The sequence below is a fragment of the Rana temporaria genome, chromosome 1 (genome assembly GCF_905171775.1).
Source record: "Rana temporaria chromosome 1, aRanTem1.1, whole genome shotgun sequence".
Taxonomy (NCBI): Eukaryota; Metazoa; Chordata; class Amphibia; order Anura; family Ranidae; genus Rana; species Rana temporaria.
In genome coordinates, this window is record NC_053489.1 from 471,299,834 (window position 1) to 471,313,016 (window position 13,183).

General features: G+C 44.8%; 1 protein-coding gene across 1 annotated transcript in view; it reads right to left on the reverse strand.

The window, feature by feature from the left end:
• The window catches only part of PLA2G12A (phospholipase A2 group XIIA), a 44,023-nt gene extending 40,329 nt beyond the window's left edge, over window positions 1–3,694 (reverse strand). The window contains exon 1 of the mRNA XM_040329165.1: window positions 3,014–3,694. Within this exon, the coding sequence (XP_040185099.1) occupies window positions 3,014–3,209 (196 nt within the window). The 5' untranslated portion in view covers window positions 3,210–3,694. The remainder of the gene's footprint in view (window positions 1–3,013) is intronic.
• Window positions 3,695–13,183: the final 9,489 nt, after the last annotated feature.

The following is a 13,183-nucleotide window of genomic DNA, read 5'->3' on the forward strand; positions in this document are numbered from 1 at the left end:
GCAAAATCGCTACGATGCGGCACGCGGTCTGAAAACACACTACAATCGCAAAACATATGTTCGGGTTTCATTATTTTCAATGGCACCTAAAGAGTGGTGCGGTTTGCTGCTATTTATCAGATCACATGAAGCTCGTCACCCAAAAAGGAGCAGAAGCTTCTTTTGGGCAACAAGCTTTGGGCAAAGCCATTTGCTGTAATTGCCAAATGATAAATTGCAATTACTATTGCAGCAAAATCACATTGCGTTTTAGGTGCCATTGAAAATATTGGCACCTGAACATCTGTGCCCGCTCAGTTTCTGCAAAGTGGACACGGACAAAACCTGCTCTGCTCTATGGCCGGCCGGGTGTAATGGACTCTGCTGTCCACATACATTCAACTACCCTCTGATCCTCCTAGATGGAAGAAGACGGATCCCCTTCCATTTTATTTTTAGCAAACTGAATCTCACCCACCTGTTCATAGGGGGAATGTGACCAAATATGCCTGAAAAACCGATAGGCAGATCTGATCAGTCTCCCTGTGTGAAAGAGGTCAAACGTGTGCACATTCACACCTCAGCATTTCATAGCTTGGAGCTCTAAAACACTGGAGGAGGAAAATAAATAAATACATTATGGAGATGGTTCACATCTCCACTCCAAGTCGCCTGAAGCTCAAAAGTTTTGGAGCTTTGCTTGTAGCTCAAAATGGGCAGATTTGCGCTTTTTTATTCCCACAGAAATTAATGGAAATGCACGATTTGCCAAGATTTTTTGCTCAAATGAAAAAAAAAAAAAATTTGTGTAATATATATATATATATATATAAAAAAAAATTATATTTATATATATATATATATATATATTTTCCATTTGAGCAAAAAATCTTGGCAAATCGTGTATAATATATATATACACACACACACACACACACACACACACACACACACGATTTGCCAAGATTTTTTGCTCAAATGGAAAAAAAAAATAAAAAATATATAATATATATATAATATATATATATATATATATATATATATATATATATATATATATATATATATATATATATATATATATATATATATATATATATTTATTTTTTTTCCATTTGAGCAAAAAATCTTGGCAAATCGTATATATATATATATATTTTATTCACATACATATACACACACTAATATATGAATAAGGAGTAGTAAAATAGATACACAAATAACTAAAAATCATAAATAAATATTAAACAAAATAATAATTAACCCTTAACCTTAATATTTAAAGTATTTTTGTAAACACCCAAACAAAAAATGTACATAAATAATTATTATTAATTTTGTGTTAGGGTTATTATTTTTATTGGTTAGGGGTCATTTATTATATAGTAGTTATTTATTGTATTATATAGGATTATTTTTACTTGTGTATTTACTTAAAATTTATTGATTTATTATTATTAGTTGTAGTATTACCATCCAAATAAAAATAATAATAAGCCAAAAAATAAAGTATTAACCGCAAACCCTAACCTCACCTCAACTTCAACCCCTTACCCCAACAATAAAAATAACAACAAATTAATAATAATATTATTATTAATTTAGTTTTTTGTTAGGGTAAGGGGTTAAAGTTAGGTTAGGGTTTGGGTTAAAATTGTATTTATTGTCTTAATATTATTTATTATTAAGAAGAAATAAAAGCTGATGGAAAAAAAAAAAAGCTGAAAAACCTAGCAATGAATGATGCAACAGATGAAAGTTTTCTCTATTGGCCAATAAAAAAAGTCAAAAGATCAAAAACGCTCTATAAAAATGCACAAAAAATAAACACCACACAGAAAAACATGCAGAAAATGCTCAAAGACGCTACACGGAGGTGTGAATTTGACCTTAAAGTAAAGATCTCTGTCATCTCCCTGACAATCTGTAACGCCTCCTTTCACACTGCTCTGTAGCAAAATTGCGTTAAAAACAATTTTGCTGTTCCATATGCGTTTCTGGTGCCTTTTTAGGCTACCTGCATCTATGAAAATTGGACGCGACTCAAAAAAGTACGTTTTTACCGCAATTTCAAATCGTTTCAATGGGAAGCTGCGTTTTTGGTGCGATTTTGAAAATTGCACCAATGATGCAGCATGCAGGACTTTTCAAAATGCATCGCACCCACAGCTCAGTGGTGTGAAAAGTCCCACAGGGTTATTAACCACTAGCCGACCAGCTCATGCAGATAAACTGCAGCACGTCAGCTCTCCTGCGCGAGTCGCCATACCTGTACGATGACTCTCTCAGGTGCAGTTGCGGGCCGGCGCGCTCCGCCACACTCTTCCTGCATGCTGCGAAAGCGGGCCCGTGGGTCGGGCGAACTCTATGTCTGCTGGCGACCTGCGATTGCCTAGTAGATAGGCAGAAAGGGGATCTGCCAGTGTAAACAAGGCGGATCCCTGTTCTGACAGGGGACATGTCAGAGATCTCCTGTTCCCAATGATCGGGAACAGTGATCTCTATCATGTCCCACTGAGCCCATCTCCCTTACAGTTAGAACACACTTATCCCCTTAAATCGCCCCCTAGTGTTAACCCCTTTCCTGCCAGTGTCATTTTTACATTGATCAGTGAATCTTTATAGCATTGATCAATGTAATAATGTCACTGTTCCCCAAAAAAGCAGGGTGGATAAAAATCAATCTTACCATAGGTATGCCTCATTTGCGCCACAATGTCGCAGTCCCACAAAAAAAAAAAAACACACACACCAATCACACACAGCCCAGCTACTATATGGGAATCAGTGTGAGTTGAGCCCCCCAATCACACACAGCCCAGCTACTATAAGGGAATCCAGTGTGAGTTGAGCCCCCCAATCACACACAGCCCAGCTACTATATGGGAATCAGTGCGAGTTGAGCCCCCCAATCACACACAGCCCAGCTACTATATGGGAATCAGTGCGAGTTGAGCCCCCCAATCACATACACAGCCAAGGTGCCATATGGGAAGGAGCTGATTGGTGACTTGCACTATCCAGCTGTCATTACCATCTCGGCATTTAAAGCGGCACAGTCCGTCCTCGCCCCCCAGCAGGTCCAGAGCCGCGTTCAGGTACATGTCAATCTTATGGACTCCGTTCCGGATCCTCTTCAGGGTCATCCTCCAGTCCGGGGTCTCCGGCTGCTGCTGGCTTGAGCCTAAAGAGCTGGAACAGAATAAGACGAGCAGCAGGATCCGGATCATCCTGAATGTCTGTACACCGGACGGCTTGTCTGCTCACCACACAACTCTCCGGCCACACAGCATGTGACAGGCGACACTCCTGACCTCCCAGATCTCACTATCCGTTCTGCTAGACCGAGCTCCTTTCTTCCACACACAGGCCGACACCTCTTCTCATCCTTACGGCCAAGCACTTCTCGACAGAACACCTGCTGGGATCTCCTCTACGGCTTGCGGGCATAACAACACAGTCCGGGCAATCCCTGAGTGCCCTGCCAAGGATGACATCATCATTACGTGACACCTGCCCGTGGGCGCTCACCCCTCTCCTGTACACAAGTCATAGGGCGGCCTGAGGGGAGGACACGCCCAGGGATTGAGGGCACTCGCTTACTGTACAGGAGAGATTGGGCTGCCTGAGGAAAAGACACGCCCACAAGTGACGGCCGCTCACCTGTATAAGAATGACAAGGCGGTCTGAGGTAAACAAGGGATAGGGCGGACACGCCCATAACTGAGGGAGAACGCGTCTAAGACTCCTGTAGAGCAGCGATAGGACAGTCTGAGGGAAGGGCACGCCCAGGGATTGAGGGCACTCGCTTACTGTAGGAAAAGACACGCCCACAAGTGACGTCCGCTCACCTGTATAAGAATGACAAGGCGGTCTGAGGTAAACAAGGGATAGGGCGGACACGCCCATAACTGAGGGAAGACTCCTGTAGTGCAGCGATAGGGTCAGCCTGAGGGGAAGACACGCCCATAACAGAGTGAAGAACGCATCTAAGACTTTGTAGACCAGCGATAGGACAGTCTGAGGGGAGGGCACGCCCAGAAATGAGAGCGTTCACCTTTCTCCTGTGCACAAGTGATAGGACAACTAGAGGGGGAGGAAACGCCCAGTTATGAGGGCACCCGCCTACTTTACAGAAGTGATTGGGTGGCCAGACGGGAAGACACGCCTAGAAGTGAAGGTTGAGTTGTAAAAAAAGTCTCAACTCATGTAGGATCTCGACCGCGTCACTTCCGTCATCAATACGACTCCACTGCGCATGCGCGACTTCACTGGCCTTAATCACGCATGCGCAGACGCTCAGTTCAGTCCAGGAAAATTATAGACTCGAGTGGGCAGGCGAAGGCGGAGCAAGATGCTTAAAGTGGATGTAAACCCAATTTTTTAATTTTTTTGTTCATTTCACAATGTACAGTATAAGATTTCCTATCATCTGTGCCCAGTCTTGCCACACAGAGTTAATCCAGCTCTGAGCAATCCTCTTTTATTGTTCAGTGAAATAAAACAGACTTTCAGAGAAAAACCTTGGTCCGTTCCGCCCCCTTGCTGTGAGTGACAGGTTATTTACATATCTCATGCACTAGCCTGGAGACAGGCATTATTTTTTAATTCCCACCCCCTTTTCTGAAGTCATGTGGTTACTTTTCTGGATTTTGACTGGATGTTAGTGATCATAGCAGAATTTAGTGTAAGGAATACACAATAGAAATGCATGTTGACAAGGGGAGTGTAAAGGTGGGCGGGGAGTCTACTGACATCACGATTTCACCCACAGAGCTCTAGCCACTTAACCACTTGAGATCCGCGCTATAGACGAAATACGTCCGCAGCGCGGCTCTCAAGTGCCAAGTGGCCGTTTAAAAACGGCCTTGTATGTGCATTACCCGCGCGCGCCACTGGGTGGCGCGCGGCGGGTAAAAACTGTCCCGACGCATCGCCGAAGACCTGATGCGTGTACCTGGCGGCCGCGATGTCCGCCGGGTACACGCGATTGTCGGTGACACGGCAGGTGACAGCAGGACGTGGAGCTCTGTGTGTAAACACAGAGCTCCACGTGCTGTCAGAGGAGAGGAGACCGATCTGTGTCTCTTGTACATAGGGACACAGCATCGGTCCCCTCCCCCAGTCCCCCCCTCCCCCCACACAGTTATAACACACCCAGGCTACACAGTTAACCCCTTCCTCACCCCCTAGTGTTAACCCCTTCACTGCCAGTCACATTTATACAGTAATTCGTGCATTTTTATAGCACTGATCGCTGTATAAATGTGAATGGCGCCAAATTTGTGTCAAAAGTGTCCGATACGTCCGCCGCAATATCCCAGTCCCAATAAAAATCGCAGATCGCCGCCATTACTAGTAAAAAAAAAAAATAATAAAAAAAATCATAATTCTGTTCCCCATTTTGTAGGCGCTATAACTTTTGCGCAAACCAGTCGCTTATTGCGATTTTTTTTTTTTTTTACAAAAATACGCCGAAAAATACGTATCGGCCTTAACTGAGAAAAAAAATAGTTTTTTAAAAAAAAATTGGGATATTTATTATAGCAACAAGTAAAAAAAATATATATTTTTTTTAAATTGTTGCTCTTTTTTTGTTTATAGCGCAAAAAATAAAAACCGCAGAGGTGATCAAATACCACCAAAAGAAAGCTCTATTTGTGGGGAAAAAAGGACGCCAATTTTGTTTGGGAGCCACGTCGCACGACCGCGCAATTGTCAGTTAAAGCGACGCAGTGCCGGACGCTGAGATTTCGCCTGGGAACGAAGGGGGTTTATGTGCCCAGTAAGCAAGTGGTTAAAGACCTTAGGTGTTTTTCAGATTTGGTGTTTGCAAGACTAAAACAGTTTTTTCTGCTAGAAAATTGCTTAAAACCCCCAAACATTATATATATATTTTTTCTAACACCCTAGAGAATAAAATGGCGGTCATCGCAATACTTTTTGTCACACCGTATTTGCGCAGCAGTCTTACAAGCGCACTTTTTTTGGAAAAAATTCACTTTTTTGAATTAAAAAATAAGACAACAATAAATTTGGCCCAATTTTTTTATATATTGTGAAAGATAATGTTACGCCGAGTAAAATGATACCCAACATGTCACGCTTTAAAATTGCGCCCGCTCGTGGCATGGCGTCAAACTTTTACCCTTAAAAATCTAGATAGGCGACGTTTAAAAAATTCTATAAGTTGCATTTTTTGAGCTACAGAGTAGCTCTAGGGCTATAATTATTGCTATCGCTCTAACGATCGCGGCGATACCTCACTTGTGTGATTTGAACACCGTTTTCATATGCGGGCGCTACTCGCGTATGCGTTCGCTTCTGCGCGCGAGCTCGTCAGGACGGGGCGCTTTAAAAAAATTTTTTTTTTGTTTTCTTATTTAATTTTATTGATTTTATTATTTTTTACACTAAAATATAAAAAAAAAAAAAAGATCACTTTTATTCCTATTACAAGGAATGTAAACATCCCTTGTAATAGAAAAAAGCATGACAGGTCCTCTTAAATATGAGATCTGGGGTCAAAAAGACCTCAGATCTCATATTTAGGCTTAAATGCAAAAAAAAAAAAAAAAAAAAAAGGAAAATTTGTCATTTAAAAAAATGACAAAAAAAAAATTGTCTCTTTAAGACGCTGGGCGGGACTGACGTTTTGACGTCACTTCCGCCCAGCAGAGCTATGAGGACGGGTGGGGGCCATCTTGCCCTCACTCAAGTCCTCGCTCTCCAGGCGGCAGCATCGGATCTCCTCCGCCGCTACCGACGGCTCCGGTAAGCGGCGGAAGGCGCGGAAAAGCGGCGGGAGGGGGGGGGGCCCTCTCCCGCCACCGATAACGGCGATCTCGCGGCGAATCCGCCGCGGAGACCGCCGTTATCGTTTACACGGCCGCCCGCTGAAAACATGGATATCTCAGTTGTGGCAGCAGCTGCTGCCGTTACTGAGATATCCATGTTTAAAAAGAGGACGTACATTTACAATACGCGGGTCTTTAAGTAGCTAGACAACAGACCCGCCCACAGAATCTGCAGTTTTTCAGTTCTTATAACAGACAGAGGGGAGACATTTGACAGGTAAAGATACACGCAGGAGGCATGTATATCCTTATAGATCAGCACTATGGCTGTAGTTTAGAAGGATGAGAGTGGGTTTACATCCACTTTAATTGCATCATCGGCAGCACCGCCTCCAGCCCCGTCCCTAACACGCCCCTAGCCTGCCCTGGAGAAGGGGGCGTCCCCCTTGCAACTTAGCACTGTGTATAGCAATGGGACCGTGGTCGAGAGAAAATATAGAGCGGCACCGCTACCAGCCTCGCCCTTAGCCTGCTCTGCTGAAGGGGGGGGCGGGGGCGCGCCCCCTGCATAGCATTGTGTATATCAATGGCAGGTCCAGGAAAAATATAGAGCTTTGCCTGTGGGAGGCCTGCAAAATGCATATACGGGAAGTCAAGGAAAATTCTATAGCAGTGTCTGTGACAGTTCTCCAATTTTTTTGGGGGGGGGGGCGCAAACAAACTGAACCCCCCAAGCAGTTGCAGCCTCACTGTGCCCGTCAAATGCAGCCATTGTGCCCACCATATGCAACCACTTGTGCCCATCATATGCAGCCATTGTGCCCACCATTTGAAGCCACTTGTGCCCGTCATACGCAGCCATTGTGCCCACCATATGCAGCCACTTGTGCCCGTCATACGCAGCCATTGTGCCCACCATATGCAGCCACTTGTGCCCATCATATGCAGCCACTTGTGCCCACCATATGCAGCCAGGCCCATCCCTGTCACTTCACTAATTCCCCCCCCCCGCATGCGCAGGCGGTTTTGGCGACACTTATCGAATGAGGGGGCTTCCTCCTTCTCTTCTGTAGCGGCGGCTGTGGCTCCTGTGTCCGCTCGGCTCCTCAGGCTTCCTCCGCCGTGTCTCCTCTTCCGCCAAAGCGTTAGGCATCCACAGGGCCGGCCCTATGATGGGACCGGGTGGTACCATGGGTACCAGGCAGCACTTTTAGGGGGGCAGCATACTGATGCCCACCAGCCCGTTCCGCCAGCTCCGCTACCCAAATAAAATTGATGTCCTTTTTTTCCCACAAATAGAGCTTTCTTTTGGTGATATTTGATCACCTCTGCGGTTTTTATTTTTTGTGCTATAAATATATATATCTTTTAACTTTTTGCTATAATAAATATCCCCAAAATTTAGAAAAATAAACAATTTTCTTCAGTTTAGGCCAATATGTATTCTTCTACATATTTTTGGTACAAAAAAAAAACACAATTAGCGTACATTGATTAGTTTGCGCAAAAGACATTGTGGCTGCCGGCAATTCACAGATCCCTTTATACTCCTGGATACATGTATAGAGCCATGGCAGGTCCTTTTATACGCCTATATGCATGTATAGAGCCATGACAGGCCCTCTTTATACATCTATAGAGCCATGACAGGCCCTCGTTATACTCCTTTATACATGTATAGAGCCATGACAGGTCCTCTTTATATTCCTTTACATGTAAAGAGTCTCGACAGGTCCTCTATATACATGTATAGAGCCATGACAGGTCCTCTTTATACATGTATAGAGCCATGACAGGTTCTCTTTATACATCTATAGAGCCATGACAGGCCCTTGTTATACTCCTTTATACATGTATAGAGCCATGTCAAGTACTCTTTATAGTCCTATATACATTTATAGAGCCATGACAGGTCCTCTTGATATTCCTTTACATGTGAAGAGTAATGACAGGTCCTCTATATACATGTATAGAGCCATGACAGGTCCTCTTTATACTCCTATACATGTATAGAGCAATGACAGGTCCCCTTTAGTTGATAAAGACAAGTCTCCTGCACTCCGGAATTTTCGAGAGGTGCTATGGGGTGGTGTAGTTCAATTTAAAAGCTATCTTCTAGAATCTTGCAGCCCTCCTCAGAATCGTGGGAATTCATAAAACTAGGAAAAAAAGAAAAGAGCGGAGGGAGCACCGACCTAGTGTGATACTGCTAAAATGAATTTATTCAAATGTAAAAATCAATCATTGTACTCACAATGTGAAAATTAAAATCAGGCTTTCAAAGACAGCAGCAATCCAGCAACATCAGTGGAACACGACAGTCTCTTGAACCAACGATCGATGTTGACGCTGACGTGTTTCGGGGGCGAACCCCTTTCCTCAGAGCTAGGTGGTCTGCAGTGCTCTCCTGCCATAAGGCTTGTGAGAACATATATACACACACACACACTTAAGCACAGGTGAAATGGGCATGTGCTGATGGAACGGGGGCGTGACTCGCCCCACCTACATTAGAGGTGGGCCCCTCTAACGTTGGTTCAAGAGACTGTCGTGTTCCACTGATGTTGCTGGATTGCTGCTGTCTTTGAAAGCCTGATTTTAATTTTCACATTGTGAGTACAATGATTGATTTTTACATTTGAATAAATTCATTTTAGCAGTATCACACTAGGTCGGTGCGCCCTCCGCTCTTTTCTTTTTTCTTAGGTCCCCTTTAGTTACCATGATATAAAATAATGAATGTGAGGGGCCTTTTGGTTGGCGTGATTTTTTTTCTGGGGGGGGGGGGGGGGGCAGCATTTCATTCTTGGTCCCAGGCAGCTCAATGTCTTGGGCCGGCACTGGGCATCCAGTAGGATCGCCTAATGCTTTGGCTAATCGGGAGACATGTTTTACTGACCTGCCTGCTGATTGTCAGGGAGGAACGTTAGTGTGAAAATAGTGAACATTCATTTGCTATGCCACACAACAGGGTGGGAGCAGGATGCAGTGCTCTGCGCCCCAAGCTCACCCTATTTTGAAGCCTATTTGAGCCTCTGACTCTAATCACGTGCTTCAAAGTACACACCCCCGCCTATCCCCACCATAGTATTTCATGTGTCTGAAACGGGCCGGGCACATGAATAGGGAGGGCGGCAGAGGTGACGGGGGGGGGGGCGATGCCCTTTTGCATTGTGGGCCCACAATGCACAGGCCACCACTGGTCTTTGATCTCTGTTAAGTGCTGGGGACTGGATCGCCTCCGCTGCTTTTCCTCCAATCCTGCCAAAGAAGCTCAGTGCGAGTTTATCCTGTCTTCTCTGATCCTCCTCTTCTTTAAAGGGGTTGTAAAGGTTCGTTTTTTATTTTCTAAATAGGTTCCTTTAAGCTAGTGCATTGCTGGTTCACTTACCTTTTCCTTTGATTTCCCTTCTAATAGCTGTATTCAGATAGAGTTAGGCTGGCGTATCAGTAGATACGCCGACCTAACTCGGAATCTGCGCCCACCTAAGTTTAAGTGTATTCTCAAACTGAGATACACTTAAACCTATCTAAGATACGACGGCTTGCGCCGTCGTATCTTAGGGTGCAATATTTAGGCTGGCCGCTAGGTGGTGCTTCCATTGCGCTCGGCGTAGAATATGTAAATCACTAGATACGCCTATTCACGAAAATACGCGCGCCCGTCGCAGTAAAGCTACGCCGTTTACGTAAGGCATTTTCAGGCGTAAAGTTATTCCATCAAATAGCTGGACTAGTAATGTTAAGTATGGCCGTCGTTCCCGCGTCGAAATTTGAAAATTTTACGTTGTTTGCGTAAGTCGTCCGTGACTAGGGCTGGACGTAATTTACGTCCACGTCGAAACCAATACGTCCTTGCGGCGTACTTTGCCGCAATGCACACTGGGATATGTACACGGACGGCGTATGCGCCGTTCGTAAAAAACGTCAATCACGTCGGGTCACAGTTAATCTACATAAAACACGCCCCCCCACATCCTCATTTGAATTTGGCGCGCTTACGCCGGCCTATTCACGATACGCCGCCGTAACTTAGCAGGTAAGTACTTTGTGAATACAGTACTTGCCTAGCTAACTTACGGCGGCATTGTGTAAATACGATACGCTACGCCGCCGCAAAGATGCGGCGGGCTACTTGAATCCACCTATAAATGTTTTTTTTCTTTGTCTGAATTTCTAACTTCCTGTTTCTCCTCAGTAAGCTTGCCCCCATTATCCAAGGGGGTTAGTCAGCCAGAACAGCTTACTGAGGAGGAACAGGAAGTGAGAAATTCAGACAAAGAAAAAAACATTTAGAAGGGAAATCGAAGAAAAGGTAAGTGAACCAACAATGCACTAGCTTAAAGAAACCTATTTTGAAAATAAAAAAAACAAATCTTTACAACCCCTTTAATTGACTCCAACCCATCGCTTGATAGAACAGAGCATTAAGAGTCAGGCTGCACATGATCAGTTTGGTGTGTATTGCTAGAGAGTTTTATTTGGAGGGTGCATGTGATCAGCACAGGGCCAATCGGCGCTGTCCAGACAAAGGGTGAGGGGAGAATGAAAACCCCTCCTACAACTTAAGCAGACACTGATACAAATCACAAGACTGCTATAAGTGCTAATGAAAAAATAAAACAGCCTTCTCTTAAAGACCCTGATGGCTCACTCAGAAGATGGCGAGAATCAGATCCGCCACAATAACGGGTAGTGGGGCTCCCAGAGGAAACCAAGGGCTCGCATCCGGAAACAGCTGCCTCTGCCCTGTGTCTCTAGTAAATTTCGACCTAGTCTTACCCATAAAAACGTTCCTGCTGCTAACCAATTTTACACTGTTTTTCCATTTGCAGTCTCTTAATTCTTGATCGTACCCTATAGTTACAGACAAGGGCCCAGATTCAAGAAGCACTTGCGCCCGCGCAACCATAGGTTGCGCGGCGCAAGGGCTTACTTGCTCCGGTGTAACGAGTGCTCCTGATTCAGGAACCTCGTTACACCGACTGCAGCCTAGGATGTGACAGACATAAGCCTCCTTATGCCTTCACATCCCAGGCTGCATTCTTGCGTTGGCCGCTAGGGGGCGCGGCCTTTGTGATCGGCGTATAGTATGCAAATTGCATACTACCACCGATTCACAAAAGTTGCGCGGGCCCTGCGCACGCAAGGTACGGAGTTTCCGTACGGCCACTTTAGCATAAGGCTGCTCCTGCTAATAGCAGGCGCAACCAATGCTAAAGTATAGCTGTGCTTCCCGCTCGCGATGTTCAAATTTTACGTCGTTTACGTAAGTGAACCGTGAATGGCGCTGGACGCCATTCACGTTCACTTAGAAGCAAATGACGTCCTTGCGACGTCATTTGCCGCAATGCACGTCGGGAAAGTTTCCCGACGGAGCATGCGCTGTTCGCTTGGCGCGGGAGCGCGCCTAATTTAAATGATTCCCGCCCCCGGCGGGATCATTTACATTAGGCGCCCTTACGCAGGGCTATTTAGCATATCGCCCGCGCAATTTACGGAGCAACTGCTCCGTGAATCGCGGGCAAAGCGCAATATTTGCGTGGGCGCAGAGAAAAATTTTTGCTCTTTGCCCACGCAAATATTGCGCAATTCTACCTGAATCTGGGCCAAGGACTGTGTTTTTTTCCATGCTACCCTCAAGGCAGGGACCTTCTTTGTGCTGTATGGTATACAGTGCCTAGTTTCCTGTTTCTTTAACAATGGCTCCCACAGGCACCAAAGGGACTCACCACTAGTATTTTGATATTATACATTGCATATAACATCGCAAAACTCTAAGTAAATGGAATAATGTTTATTTACTGCAAGGTTACTATAAAAAGTGTGATTCTCAGTCCAAGAAGAACTGTTGATCAGTAAAATGTTTTAATCCATAAAAAGCATAGTGACCCACAATCCTGCCTTGTGTAAGGTTGTTCCATGTTAGATATCTAGGCTACTTTGAAGCTTTGCATTGTGTAGCCCCTGTAGTGATTCCTCATTCAAATGTAGCTCAGGGGCGGCCCGTTCATTAAGGGCGCAAGGTGCCACCCCCTATTCATGCATCTGGCCCCTTACAGGACACCAGGTGCAGGAATTACAGTGGCTGTTTTTTTTTAAGCACCTGATTAGATCCAGAGGAGGAGGAAGGAGTAAGAAAGAAAGAAAAAAAGCTCCCCGTTTGTCCGATTCCTAGATGGGGTAAGTTTGGGGCTTTGATGTCCCGATTGTCCTCCTGGGGGGGGCTGTTTGCCATCCCCCCAAATTAAAAAAAACACCAGCTGCCATGATGTGTGCTAAACCGAAATATTGTGTACTGCCATCTCGAATCTCTGAAACCCATATACATTTCACTATACACTGTGAGGACAACCAATCTGTGTACAAAACCATGTTCATGAAACCGTAGACAAACATTCAGAAAA